General features: G+C 43.4%; 1 protein-coding gene across 4 annotated transcripts in view; it reads right to left on the bottom strand.

Annotated features, from left to right (window-relative positions):
* NINL (ninein like) overlaps positions 1-15,468 on the bottom strand; it is a 441,695-nt gene that overhangs the window by 226,750 nt on the left and 199,477 nt on the right. For all 4 annotated transcript variants that reach the window (XM_085612328.1, XM_085612329.1, XM_085612330.1 and 1 more), the window contains exon 5: positions 1,006-1,072. In XM_085612328.1, coding sequence (XP_085468454.1) covers positions 1,006-1,072 — 67 coding nt within the window. The remainder of the gene's footprint in view (positions 1-1,005; positions 1,073-15,468) is intronic.

The following is a 15,468-nucleotide window of genomic DNA, read 5'->3' as shown; positions in this document are numbered from 1 at the left end:
CCACAAGATCACTAAAATGTATCAGTCTTTGATTACAAACAGCCCCACTACATTGCCAGCCATTAGCGTGGCATGTGTGGGGCATTGGAAACATAGACAACAATGACTGACGAATGCTCTAGAAGCCCCCCCCCCCCCACTTGCCCAGAGGGGCAATATCTTCTCAGCTCCGGCTGATCCAACTGAAATATCTGCATACTAGAAGATGTCTATGGTGCCTGGGATTGATTGGATGCGACAAATGTCTTCGGTGGAGGGTACCTTCCTTCATACAGTGTGGAGCTGTGTGGCAGTAACAAGTTTCTGGAGAGGGGTGATGTCCTGTCTTGGGGAGGTTCTCGCCAGGTATACTCCACTGAACCCTAAATTGCTGCTTTTTCATAGCACGGAGGGAATAGGCGGAAACAGCTATAACGCGCACTGGCTATTTCTTGGACTTACGTTGATGAAAGGAGACATAGCTAGACTGTGGAAACCAAACACACCATCAGTGGGGGCACAGAAGAGAGGGATAGACTACTGTGTGGGGCTTGAGATGGCGGTGTTCCAAGCTAGGGGATGCCCACAAAAGCATCAGAAGATATGGCAGTGATGGGCAGATTTCAGATACATAGTATTGGCCCCAGTCCATACTATAGATTCTTAACAGAATCTCAACAGAGTTCAATTAATTACATGTAACTATCATGTAGTTCCAGTGTGACTTACCACCATTGACAGCATTCTGATATGTTTACTTTTTCAGTTAAAACATACTTAACTTTATTTACAACAGTTGATAAAACTCTCTGAAGCCCTTTTGCTTAATTTGTACAGTACTACTGATGAGCTGAGTGCATCTAGCTGCTTCATCCTACACCCTCACCCTCCCAGCATCCTCCCTCGCCCCACCAACAACCTTTTGCTCATAATTCTGCTCTTTTTGGGGTTTCCGTTCATACCAAAGACATTATCCTCAGAGCTAAAACACAAAAAGTGCTCGACAGTCACGTGCAATCAATTTACCTTGTGCCTCAAAGGTTTCATTTTGAGGTTCTTTGGCGCTCTCTGCTTCTTCATCTGACTTCAGACTCTGCAAGGTCAAAGAGCAAGGACAATTAAGTGTGTGCACAAAGGCCCGCCTCATGAGCATAGCAACTCAATTGTTACACTGAGTGATAAAAAGGAATACAATTACTAGAACTTCCACATCTAAACTGATTGAATGATGGTAATGCAACTATTATGTTCGATATTTACTTGTATAACACTTACTATGATATAAATTGTATCTATGCGCATAAACAATTAAAAAATAAAAGTGGAGGAAGGACCACTGAAGAGTGACAATGACCACATGCACATGGATAAGAGAAGGGTTTCCCTAAAGATTGGAACTGTAGATGAATGTCTCACTTCTGGTGGTAGTGTCTTCCATTCTTTTGGCCACAACAACAAGAAGCCCTAATCAGCTTTCCATCTAAAGAGGTGTCATGGGTGTTCTAAGGAATTTAAGTTCAGAGGTCTATTGGAGCAATATTTGCCAATTTTGTACTGGAGATACTAGTTATGGCTTTTCATGTACCAGGCTTTAGATTTTAAACAAAACACACTCCCGAACAGGCATCCAGTGCAATGATCTAATTTCTCCACAAACACGCTACATTTTCTCGGTTTTCTCAACGAGGCAAACTAATGTGTTCTGCATGTCCTAAATACGAGCAATATGAGATCAAAGAGGACCTGCATAAGAAGACATTTCCATTGTCCAAATTGTGGAGTTTAGGATAAATTTAGGGAATGGATAATTTCACCAGTCGAAGACCGAAGTACCTACATTTCACAATAGAGCCAATATGAGCCCTGCAGTTCAACATTCCATAAAATAGCCAGTTTTTTTTGCCTGTTTGCCAAATGGTGTATGTACGCTAACTATGTCTGGGACCACTGTAAGGCCATTGGATTCCTTGTGTTTATATGCTACCCATCATTGGCACGTTTGCTTTGTCTCCATGAGCTTCAAGCGCTATGGCTCATCCATGTGGCCAGCACCTCTAATACTTCCATCTCTGCTGGTTTTATCCCCATCTGCTCCTCCCTGTGTGATGCTCTGAATGGAAGTGCCCTTGGTCCCTTAACGAGTACAGAGATAAGAGTCTTTCACTGAAACATCTGCTGCTAGTTTTACTTGACATTCTTTGAGGACCTCATATTTTGTGTACACGTGTACATTTATGGCAATTCCATAGTATGGGAATACAATATTCCCTGCTGAGGCTTTTCATTTTTTCACAATTTAATGTGTCCCTCCACTAATCTAGCACCCCCCATACATATACATTTAAAAAACCGGCTTTGTAAGAAGCTAAGCACTGTGATTCCAATTTATGGTCGACAGCAAAAGGCCCGGGTACGTTGGAGGGTGGAAGGCTGGAGGACACCAGGTTACCGGCTCAATAAGCCCCTCTCTAAAGGAGAATCGCACATGTTTTCCTATAAGCACACATGTGATTTGTTGCTGTGTGAAATGGGTCTTAAGGGCACGTCTTCAGGAGAGTCTATAAAAGCTGCTGCTTTATACTCAATATCTTTGAGAAAAGGTTGCATACAATTGTTCAGCCTCCATTTTAAAGTTATAGATAAGACATGGATTAAACCACAATCTCCAACCCCAGAAACCACTAAGCAGGGTTGAGCTTAAGCGCTGCTTTCTCCGTGCAATAGGAGTTGCTAAGAAAACCTTTTGCTGCCTTTAGCTTTTATTTCAGCCAATGGACGTAAAGCACTGAACCTTTGAATAATTAACCACTAATTGTTTTGCCCGAATGCAATAAACTATGTAAAGAAGGAAGGAAGGCCTTGATTGGCCAGTGATATAAGAAGGAACTTAACGGTCTGGGCTTCTGGCATCAGAAACTACTTTGAAATTTAGATGCTGAATTAATTTAATGTGCTTTAATTAACTATGAAGAGAATAACGTTAGCTCAAACTGGCTCACAATACTTAGGTTTATTTTTTTTATTCAGCACCGACAAAGTGATTTCAGGCCTCTAGGCACACTATATGTGGGCTAAGGGTAATGATTGCAACAATGCGCTTTGTACCAGATACCTGGTCATACAAATGGTGTTGTGTGTTGAACAGTTGCAGCCAAAACTCTTAAACATACCGATTATGCCATAAGTAATATGTATCGAGCTTATACAGTAAGTAATAATATAAATGTGCCTTTCTGACACAACTCTTGGGTACTGTGGTACAAACGAACGGTGCGACATATATGCACCCCATGTGCTGCACATTTACATAAATCCTCCTCGGGTGTCTTTAAGAGGGCACATTGGGCACGTTTTACCATGCATGACCATTCCCTAACCAAGATGTCCGGGAGAACGCATGGGAATACGTATACGTATGTATTTTAAATCACATTGGAATATGTGTGTTCCGGAGATCACACATAATTGCATAGGCACAAAGAACACATAATGACCTACTGTAGAGCTATGTGAACATTTTCTTTAAATGAATAACGAAATTTAATCTGTCGTGGTGGGTTTACTGAAAGGAATGATTAACTCCAATGCTCAGAGTTCAGACATGGACATTATGGAGTCATTCAAATCCCTTCCAGGCACCCAGACATACTAAACTGCACTGCTGCTCAGGCTGTGTACGACAGGCAGCCTCCATCTGCTGAAGGTGTAAACCTCTTACGTTAGCCTCAGTAACAGATTAACTAATCCTATTGCCAGTCAAAAAACAACGAGTCGTTGCTGCAAATAATTAATCAGTGTTCCCAGCAAATAAGGCCTCCGCAGATTATTCCACGAGAAAACCTCTACCGAAATGAACTATTTTGGAATGAAAAACGTTTAAAAAAAACATGAAAGTGTAGATGACTGAGGAAGCTCAAACTTGTCTGTCTTGTTCACGTCAGTTTGCGTTATGCACATATTCAGTACTTGAGTGGGTCTGAGTATTCTGCAATGTGGCGGACGCCCCTTAATGCCGGAGGTGTATCAGGAAATTTAGGAGAAAGGAAATGGCCCCAACATCATCTTGACGGTGGGTAGGACTATTTGTGATGGCGAGATGCATTACCCTATTTTGTCTTTCCACTTCGTTAGGGCCCATTCCTTTAGCCCCACCTTCATGAAACTCCTTAAAATTTGTGAAGCTCTTCCTGAACTAATTCTCAAACTGTTGTCTTCAAGGGACTCACTCCTGGCTGTCTGGCATTATTTTTTAGCTTTGCTTACTTCAAGGCGTATACAGTATACTGTGCCTAATGCCATGTTAAGGCTCCTTACTCATTAACTGGCCGTGAATGAGTAAGGAGCTGCGTATATGGCACATGCTGATCACTGGACTGTCGCTAGGCATATCTGCCACATATGCCTTAAGCTACAAAATCTTGAATGCCATCAATTACGCCCTTTTTGTAAAAAAACATAACTGCATAAAATGTAACTTATGAACAAGCTACCTGATCCACTGCATGAGGGGAAGGAAGATGGTGCCCCTGCAGGAGGAAGCCCACAACGAGAAGTTGTGGTATCTTCTGTTTAGGGGGGCCGATGTCCTCTGGCTGCACACCTCCCCTCGGAACAGAGTGTTCTCGCCCTTAGCGCGATCCTGTGGAATGTTGCCGCAACGAAGGTTCGATGTCGCGCTCCCTGCGTGGAGACGGCTGGCACCAGCGGTGTGAGCTGTGGCTGAGGTCATCTTCTGTATGTAACTGAATAGAGATCTCTTTTTAAGTAAACAACGTCTACCTGTGAATTACATTCCCCGGTGAACCATGCTTGAATTCTACACTGGCGACTGGGGACAGGCACTGGAGCGGTGGTGTGAAGGAGGAATTTGACCTCAACATGCGAGGAACTTCGATCGCCGGACTGTGGGAGCTGCGGCGCCGTAAGTAATTACGGAGGAACACCTGCTGCTTGTGGTACTGCCTGAGGCGGATGTACTGTGAATAGTGACATACTCACTGCGGTGGTACCCGAGGCTTTTGGGAAGTGCACTGGGCCATTCCGCTGGCTGTTTGTGAGCTGAGGGGCCGTGGTTTTACATCACTCATACTGCCTCTTGTTTGGCGAGACTGAACGTGTACTTCGTAGATCTGTGGAGAACGTTTGTGAACTGTCACTGGGTTATTACATCAGCACAACAGTCCACCTGTTTTTGCCGCATGACCCTAGATACTCAGTGACCGGCAGGTTTTGGTGGTGCTCCACCATCTTATCTATGCAAGTCTACGCAGACTTTGCACAACACCATTTCTGTGGGCTGCCGTAGTCACTCCTTGTCAACTTGACCTTCCACCTATGCTTTTATGCCCAGTGATCGTTTTCAGTGGAAGGAAGAGAGTGCATTCTGTGAAGGAAAGAAAGTAATTTTGAGCTTTTACCAACGTTGGTCATGTTTGCCTGTTCTGTCTGAGCTTTTGGAGAAACACATGCACCGCTTAACAGGAAAAGGGTTTGTGAAGACACCTCTACAGTCAGTTTGTTTTGTATGGTGTTTATGGAGCAGTTGCGTGGAAGAAACATTGGCCAGTCATGCTGACTGGCACAGCAGCTCATAGTCATTGTGTTATGGAGCAGTTGCATGGAAGAAACACTGGCCAGTCACGCTGACTGGCACAGTATTCCTTTGTCGTCATTTGGTGAGGCGTTCCTCACACCACATCTTGCATCGATGGAGTGTTGGTTGCGCTGACCGACACAACTTTACATCCGTCTGGCCCTTAGAGTAGGGTGACCAGACGTCCCCGTTTTCCCAGGACGGTCCCCGTTTTTGGAGAAGTGTCCCCGTGTCCCGACACTTTTCTCCAAGTGACTCAAATGTCCCTGTTTTCAAGCAGTGTCCAGGTTAAACACAGAAATGTCCCTGTTTTTCATTGTTCCGGTTGAGCATGCACGCGCATGTTCTCTTTACACTGTTTACGGCATGTGTTGTCACGGAGGTGAGCGCTGTAGCAAGAAGGGAAATCCTTTGAAGAGAGACATTTTACACGCAGCGCCACCTACGTCCTCGTGCCAGCCAACGTTTCTACTTTGGATAAAACAATATTTCTTCATCCTGTAGCTTGTATTCATAGCCATACAAACTTTTCAGTAGCCCTTATGCATACCGTGCAAGGATTAATGCATTGCTCATTGCTTGTTTTATTCCTAACCAATTGATGCATGCTCTGTGTTCTCCATTTCAAAGCTATGACTTGATCTTTTGACTGACATTTCAGATCACGGCAAACTGTTTAGCTGGAAAGGACTTAAAGGAGCAGCTATAGAAACGAGCATTGATAAAGCTAGTAAATCTGGTATTTGCTAGCCTGTGATGTTTTATTGATTTTTGGCAAATATATGTTAAAAGTGTAAATGTAATAAAAAGTACTAATGCTGCTGTGTAAAGGAGAGGGTTGCCAATAAAAGACCGCAGATTTGTTGTCTGTAATGCTTCATCTCGGTCTGTGAAGGGACCTGTCATTGTAGTCCTTTTTCTATGTCTATGACAGCTGTCAAATAGCCCTACTTTTATGTCGATGGTTACTGCAAACGGTAGTCCTACTTCTAGGTCTATGACCTGTCCCCGTTTTTGAGGTCTCGGCTAGCGAAGGCTGCACTTGCGCAGTCTCGCTCGGGAGATTTAATGACTTGGAGAAGAGGGGCTTGAACCCGCCCCTCTTCTCTCCTCTTCTCCATTGGCTGGCCTCTTAAATGCTGGCCAGCCATTGGAGAAGAGGCTCATCTCGCAAAACAAGCCCCGTCCTTTTTGGATTCGGGGGCGTGTTTTTTCGTTACTTTTCGCTGGGCGTGTTTTTCTCTCCTCCAGCCAATGGCAAGAGGAGAGAAAAAGAAAAACACGCCCCCGAATCCGAAACCGCCGCTGCGTTTCTCCGAGGCATTTCTGCTTCACCTCGGAGAAAGGCAGTGGTGTGCTTGTTTTTTAAAGCGGTAGCCAATCTCTAACAAGCATTTACAATGCAATGGTCTCGGCATTGTTAAAGTTAGAGCTATTGGCATTGCTCATGACATTATTTTCGTTTTTAAAACATTTAAAGAAACGGCATTGTTATTTACAATGTCAATAGCTTAATCACTCTCAAATGCGAGACATATTGCATTTGCACCCACACACTGGCAGTGACAATGGGTGGTGCCAGCTTTGGTGGCCTCCTGACTAGGGCTATGGCACTTACTTTAGCTACAAATTAAGCACTATGGCATTCCTCTTGTGTACATAAACTACTCTAAATCTCATGCCTGCCTATTTTAAAGCTCCGTTTCTAAAATCATATCTATTGATTCCAACAAGCATTGGCTTCTCACATAGCCCCTCTATTGATCACACCCAAGTCACTATTGTACCTCACAGAAACTGGAGTCAATGCATGGAGAATTCATGGAATGGTTTCCTTTAGTCTGCATGCCAATGGACTGACCACTAACCTTGGGCTCCCAGGTAGCACTGTGCTGGCCGTACTTGCCGGGGGTAGTAAGCATTATGTAAAGACAATTTCAGTTTCAATTCAATGCAAAACAGGATCATCCCAGTGTGGTAAATAAAATAAATATTACCTGACTGAATTTCGTACGGAGTCTTAAAATAAAGTAAAATAGCTCAAAATAACAAGAGGCAGAATCCGTGGTATAAGAGGTTCTCTAATGGGCTTTATTCCATTCAAAATGGCCGACTCGAGTGGCGGCCTTCAGGTTCCGTCACCACGAGGGTTCAGGAAGTGAAGTACAATAATTTATTGATAGACATGTATTTTTATAATAAGTACATTACAATGAAACGAATGTAGAAGGCGTAACATTTGATAAGAAAAATGACGTGACAGTGACATAATCGAAACTAGGCGTAATAAGGAATAAAAGAAACATGATTGGTTAGGATTATCAGACATAGGTGGATCTATAAGATAATACTTGGCATAGATGCGCGCGCAGCAGCATGACGTGTAATTGACGTGTAACTAGGGGGTGAAGGGGACTTGACATTTAGCTCTACATGTGGAGACGAGAAGTCTGGGGTTATGTCAACCTAATCCCAAATCATATCTAACATCCTATGTTTAAAGAACTATGTTATCCACAAGGAAGAGACTCTCGGACAGAATCTATTCTATACTGACTATGTGCGTGTACAAGCGTCTAAGTGTCTATATGAGATGCGAGGGGCAGAAAACTTTCCATAGCAACAGGGCTATGAATCACTTGCAGGAGGACGGAAAGGCTGAGTCCTTTGCTTGTGAGCTAAAGGAAATGTTTACCTAAATCACTAGGCAGGAATGCATCGGCTGAGGGGGAAAATAGATAATTCGAAGGTGAAATACAGCTTCTTGGCAGACAGGCGAAAACTGGCCGAGGCAGGCACCGTTAGCTGCACAGGGAGTAGGACAAAGTTCATGGATACAGATGCGAGCTCAAGCTGAAGCTGTCAGAGGCTGGGAGCAGGGAAAGGCTTTGAGGACAGAATCGGGCCTACTCGCCTGAACTGTAAAAATGGAGTAACTTAGCCATGTAAAGTCGGTGGCCTTTCATACCTAGGAATCGAATATCCAGCCCATAGATGGCGGATCTGACAGAGAACATGTTGACGGTAGACACACATATGTTTGCGTCTTAGAAACTGGAACTGGAGGGAACATACATGTACTTGTAACATGCATATAGAACCGTTGGGGTCCAAGATAGGGGACATAACTGACCAGGAAAATCCACATTTCCACATTCCCTCCTTGTCCCCTTCTTGCCCTTCAAGAGATATCAATCTTCATCATTCCATCGATTTGCTCATGGAGCATCATTTCTTCTTCTTTCTTCTTCCGGGATCTTGAGCCAAAACCTTGATGTGGAATACACGATGTGGCACACAGACCACAAATCGCTGGTCCACATTGCAGGCATAGACAACAACTGAAGAGCATAAGAAGGCCAATACCTAGGAAAGATAGAACTCTCCATCCCCAGGCTGATATCACATTCCAAAACCACCCGGACCACGTCCAAGTGCCTGGATTTTCGTGTATCTGGCTTACAATCTTATGAAGGCGTGTTATAGCTTTATATACAGATGGCGAATTTTCTGGTATGAATATGCAGCAGCTGGATCCGATGACCCTGCAAGCTCCGCCCCTATCGGCCAGGATGACGTCAAGGACAAGACGATTCTGGAGAACAACAATTCTCATCACTGATTGTTCCTCTGTCAGATTGCCTAGGGCGGCTATAGTCTCGTTTACTACAGCTTCAAGAGTCTTGGTGAGTCTGCGTATCAGCTTACTATTTGATATTGTACCTATATAGGGAAAGATACCTTTATTGAAATCTACATACTTGTCCCATGCCGTCTCAGTATAATCGACAACTGGGAGATCTCTTCGCTCTCTATTGTGTACTAAATGAACATTTCGATAATAATCAGGGGGAGCTAGGAAAACAGGTGGCAGAAGGAATGCTATATAACAGGTACCATCCCAATCTAGAGGCAGACGCATATATGCCGTCTGACCACATATAAAGTAAGAATGGCGAGAAGCTCTAAATGAAGATTTGCCTTGATCACTATATTCTACTGTAGTAGCGCATTGGCTATGGCCCATATGTATGGAACCAACTTTTCTCACACATAATTCACCCTTAACTGGAAATACTGACATAGTGGGCAGAATTAGTTCAACTTCGGATTTGACATTCAAAATCATAAGATTAGGCGTAAAATTACCTAATTTATACACTTCATTTTCTAAATCAGTTCCTGTTCTACTGGGGTGACCCTCCTTATTAGGGTGACAGACTTTGAATAAAACTAGATTCAGATTTCCCCATATCCAATGTTGTTGATAAACTGCTGTGTCTGGGTCTATGGAATTTAATAAACTAAACCATGCTCCACAGGAGCCATTGCGTGTAAATGGATGTGGAAAGAAAGGCAGAACTCCTTTGTTATTCTGATAGGGAGGGAGTCGGCCACACACCCAACAATTGGTGGCATTACTAGTCTGATGGGAATGATGTAACATACTAATGAATGTGTTATTGCGCAGCGCAAGTCTATAGGACAACTCATGTGGCGGTAGGTCACTAAAAGAATGTTCATCAGTTATATTGAGAACACGTTTAGAAACAGGATAATACATATGCAACAATATACTTGCAATAACTATTAAAAAACTCAAGGAAAACAAAATTAATAAAGTCACAATACAGTGGTTACGCAGTAATTTACAATAAGCATGTTGTTTCATTATGATTCTGGACTCTACATCATTCAGACCTAAGGGATACATGTCGGGACAGATTCAACCGCTTCACCTTGGAGAGGACTTAAACAATCAAATCGTCCGACAATTTAGATCTGGACCTGAGTTTCTGTTTATAGAGTTCGGTGCTACTGGCCTCAGCCAAAGGTAGCTTTGAGTCAATGGGGGAAGACACACGGGAAGTACTGTTTGTGTCAGGAGGAAGTCCATGAAATTTTTTTATATGGGTGGAATGCACCCATCCTTTCCGTCCTTCGATCTTCACAGCTGTTCTGGTCGTCAGCAGGACCTGCTTAGGCAACTTCCACCTAGGATCCAATTGGCTTTTCCTATCAAAATTCCGAACCAGGACAAAGTCCCCGGGGACCACGTCATGGGGTTTCACCTCAGTGTTGTCAGGAAAAGCTGCGACCACCTGTGAACGAGAAGATTGTAGTGCAGACATCAAGGAAGCCAGGTAATCTGTCAGCATATTACAGTCAACATCAGTTATTTTACGGGGTATAGGCGTCCCCCACATATTCGGTGGTCTACCAAAGATCACCTCATACGGGGATAGCCCTGTTCGAGAGTGTGCTACCATTCTCATGTAGAATAGCGCAACTGGTAAGGCTACTATCCAGTCCACACCTTTTTCCTGACATATTTTAGACAATCTGATTTTTAAAAGTTGATTATGTCGTTCCACGAGACCTGCTGCCTCGGGGTGTCGGACACAGTGGAATTTCCACTGATATCCCAACAAAAGTGAGACATGTTTCATTAATTCGGATGAGAAAGGCTGGCCGTTGTCTGAATATACAACACGTGGTAAACCGTACCGTGGGAAGAATTCTCGAACTAGCTGCTTGGCAGTAGTCGGGGCAGTGTAATCTGATACGGGATACGCCTCTGTCCAACGGGAGAGAGCGCAGACAACTACGAGGACATATTTGAATCCTCGACAACGTTCCATCTGAATATAATCCATCTGGAGGACTTCAAAAGGATGGTCAGGAGGCTGAAATCCACCCTGCTCTACGGGAACACTCTTTCCTGGATTAAACTGACAACATATCATACAGGTACGAACTTTTTGTTTAGCTGCTGCTCGTAAATGTTTGTTGAACCAAATGTGTTGAATGCTGTCTAGCATAGCCTTCTCTCCTAAATGTGCTGGACTGTGAACTGTAGCTATAATGGCTTGAACCATGGAATCAGGGAGAAACCATACAGATTTCTCCTTCGTCATCCATCCTTGATCTGTCTGGATCCCTCCTAGTTCAGTCCACTTCTTTATTTCTTCTGCTGTGGCATGTGTCTGTATGTCAATTACGTCAAGTGCGGGATCCTTAATTGTCATACACTGTGTTGGTGTCTGAACTATTGGCTTTGTCATGTCTAATGTGCGATTCTGAGCAGTCTGTTTAGCTGTTCTGTCAGCTAAGTCATTGCCTTGAGAAATGGTATCAGTAACCTTCGTGTGTGCTTTACATTTCATAATTGATATAGCAGTGGGTAGATGTATTGCGTCTAACAAGGCATGAATGAGGGGTCCGTGCTGAATGTGGGCACCATGGGAAGTTAAATAACCTCTCTCTCGCCATAGTACGCCGAAGTCGTGTACAACTCCGAATGCATAACGTGAGTCAGTGTATACATTAACTTTCTTATTTGTGGCTTGAATACAGGCTTGTGTTAGAGCAATAAGTTCTGCTGCTTGGGCTGACAAAGTATCTATACAATTTGTCTCAATAACTTCAGTGTCTGTTGTGACTGCATACGCGGCCACTAAATCTCCTGTATTTGTTCTCATGCACGATCCGTCTACATACAACGTCAGGTCTGGATCTAACAATGGAACGTCTGTCAAGTCTTGTCTAGGTTTCGTCTTTATTTCAATGATTTCAACACAATCATGAGCTAGTGGGTCTGTTCCAATTACAGGTAATAGTGTAGCAGGATTCAATGTATTACACCGTCGGATCTCTATGTGTGGTTGAAACAATGTCAGTTCATAACCGGTAAGTCTTGCTATGGTCAAGTGTTGTGTTTGTGTTCGGTTCACAAGAATCTCTACTGCATGTGGTACTTGTACTGTCAATGGGTGTCCTAATACTATGGCATCGCTTTGTCTGATTGCTAAAGCTGTCGCTGCCACTGATTTCAGGCATGCAGGCAAAGCCTGAGCTACGGGATCTAATGTACTGGAAAAATAAGCACATGGCTTGCGTGATCCTGCTTGATCCTGAGTGAGTACTGATAAGGCAGTACCTTCGCGTTCTGTAACAAAGAGTGTAAAATGTTTGCTATAACATGGTGTTGCTAAAACAGGTGCTTGACATAAAGCTTCCTTTAGGCTTTCAAAAGCTTGTGTATGTTCCTGAGTCCAAGGGAGAACAGTCGATGTGGCTGCCTCCTGTGTGGTTAACTGAATGAGTGGTTTTGCTAGAAATGCGTACTGAGGGATCCACTGTCTACAATATGAAGTGAGGCCTATGAAAGCCCGCACCTCCTTTTGTGTCTGGGGTATTGACATGTTAGCAATTAACTGGATGCGATCTGGTGTAAGCTGCCTTCCCTCCTTGGACAGCGAGTGACCAAGATAAATAACTCGCTGAACACAGAATTGCAGCTTAGAAGGGGACACCTTGTGCCCCTTGTCGGCTAGGAAATGTAAAACTGTCAGAGAAGCTTTTTCACATTCTGGCTCGCTTCTCGCGGTGATCAGCAGATCATCGACATATTGAAGCAGTGCAGTATTGACTGGCATGTGGATACTGTCAAGTTCTCGTTTCAGTGCTTGGCTGTAGATGCTGGGGCTTTCTGTAAATCCTTGAGGAGCGCGTGAGAATTTAAAGCTGCGCCCATTTAAACTGAATCCGAACAAGTATTGGCTTTCCGGATCTATTGGGACGCTGAAAAAGGCATTCTTGAGATCAATTACAGTAAAGAATGTTGCTTCGGAATCAATTGCTGTCAATAATGATGATATATCAGGGACCACAGGGAATTGTGGTACAATACACTTGTTTAGTTCACGCAAATCAATAACCAATCGGTACACTGGTGGGGCAGTAGGATCAGTTCGTTTAAGAATCGGAATTATCGGTGAATTACATACATTGGAGTCTGTTTCTACAACTACTCCCTGGGCAATTAGCTCATCAATGATTTTCAGCAAAGCCACTACAGCATCATGCGGTAACTTGTATTGTCGCATTCGTGGTAGTACCACTCCTGCTTTCAGTGTGACTCGATAGGGTGTAATGTTCATGCAGCCAACATCCGTAGGGCCTTGTGCCCATAGATGTACTGGTAAAGTCTGTAGTCGGGGATCCATGTCTCTAGACACATAGTGACCTTTAAAATCACGTAAAAACAACCTTACTCCTTCCGGAGAACAACATATTATGGCTCCTAGTGCTTTCAGAGTTTTAATTCCTAGCAAATTTTCTGGGCATGATTTAGTAAGCAACAAATCTGTAGTTCGTGTCAAAGGTCCTATTGTAAGTGGTAGAGGCTTTGATACTTCATTAACAATAGGTTTTCCTGAAAAACCAAGGGAAACATTTTGAGAGCCTGAGAGGGGTGCCCCTGGAACTTCGCTACGTTTTATAGTTGTTCGACTTGCCCCTGTATCGAGTAAGAATTTTCTATCTTGACCTAATAATTCACTATGTACATAAGGTCCTTCTTGATCTACAGGAATCTCGATAAGTGGTAAGTCAACTTCCCTCTCTAGGCTGGTTCATGCGTAACGCTGGTATTCAGGGTATTCATACTGTGCAGTCTGATACAGTTGTCGTGTTGCGGTTTGTGTGGCAGTAGCAGGCAACGGTGGTGCAGCTGGCACAAACTGTATGGGTTGCTGTGAGGCTGGCATGGACTGTCCATGCTGCATAGCTCCTTGTTCATTCTGATCTTGTCTAACTAATCGTGGTCTCTCCTTTGTAATGCCTGTAGCTATATTACGTTTCAGGACTGGACAATCGTGTACATGATGGCCCAGTTGTTTACAGTAATTGCAGGTTCCTTTTACAGGAACTGCAGAATCACCAGAATGTGTCACACCCTTTTTGTGACCATCTGCTGGTACTGTCTGAGAAACTAGCATTTTCATTTTTGTATCCTTCATGCGTCTATGCTCGTGTTCTTGTTCATCCCTAATTCTATTGTGATGATACTGTAACATTTGTAGCATTTGCGACGGAGTGTTACTTTGCCAGGTACTCTCGAATTTCAATATTCTATTCTTCACTGGAGGCAATGCATTTTCCACTAATTTTGTCACAAATAAATGTGGATATGAGTCACTACTTGCTTTTATACCACTATTTATACCAAAACATTTTTCAAATCGAGCATAATAATCGCTCGTGTCTTCATCTTGCTTTTGTTTGCAGGCTGTGATTGCACCCCAATCTTCCTTTTTTGTAGTTAATAAACGTGGCAGTACCTGTACTAGTAAACCTGGTAACAGTTTAACTTTATCCCCGAGCCCTGAACCTGCAGTTCGGCCCCTTTCTTCCTCTGCTAATGCTGTCCAGTCTATCTTTTGGTCTCCCACTTCCCACTCTTTTTCTTTCAGTTTTTCATAAATGCCAGCAGGCAAAAGCACCTTTAATATCGTCATAATATCAGGAAAGGTGTACTCTCCCATCAGTAACATGTCTTTAATTTCTCGGTGGAAACCCGCTGGGTCTTTATCATGGCTAGGTACTACTTTCTTCATTTCTAATAATTCCATTTTTGATATAGGTGTGTAAACAAATACACGGTGAAACTCATTGTCTTCGCCTTTTATTGGGTGCACTTCTCGTAAAGGATTTTGTCTATCCATATAGTACGGCGTTCTTTCTCTATGGGGCAGCGAGAGAGAATCCGGACTTACAAAAAGGACATACTGTTTACGTGACACTAATATCTCTTTAATTAACTTGTTACTAGAACCTCTCCATCTGTTCGTGAGTAGTTCCGTTAATATATCAGGTAAAGGACCAGGATCAGCATGTTGGCTCTTATATAATATGAGGAGTTGCTGAATCATATAGATTCCAGCTAAACGTTGTTCATCTGTACTGAGATTGAGAAACGTGTGTGCTACGGTCTCATCACCATATTTTTCAGGACTAACGATCCAGTGAACGGCTGATCTGGCTAATTCTTGCTCATCCATGGAATCGAGGAGGTGGTAACCCCTTCGTTCTCGTAGTATTTTATCTGCGGC

This window comes from Triturus cristatus, chromosome 6, assembly GCF_964204655.1.
Source record: "Triturus cristatus chromosome 6, aTriCri1.1, whole genome shotgun sequence".
NCBI lineage: Eukaryota > Metazoa > Chordata > Amphibia > Caudata > Salamandridae > Triturus > Triturus cristatus.
Note: the sequence above shows the minus strand (reverse complement) of the source record. Positions and strands in the feature narration are given on the sequence as shown.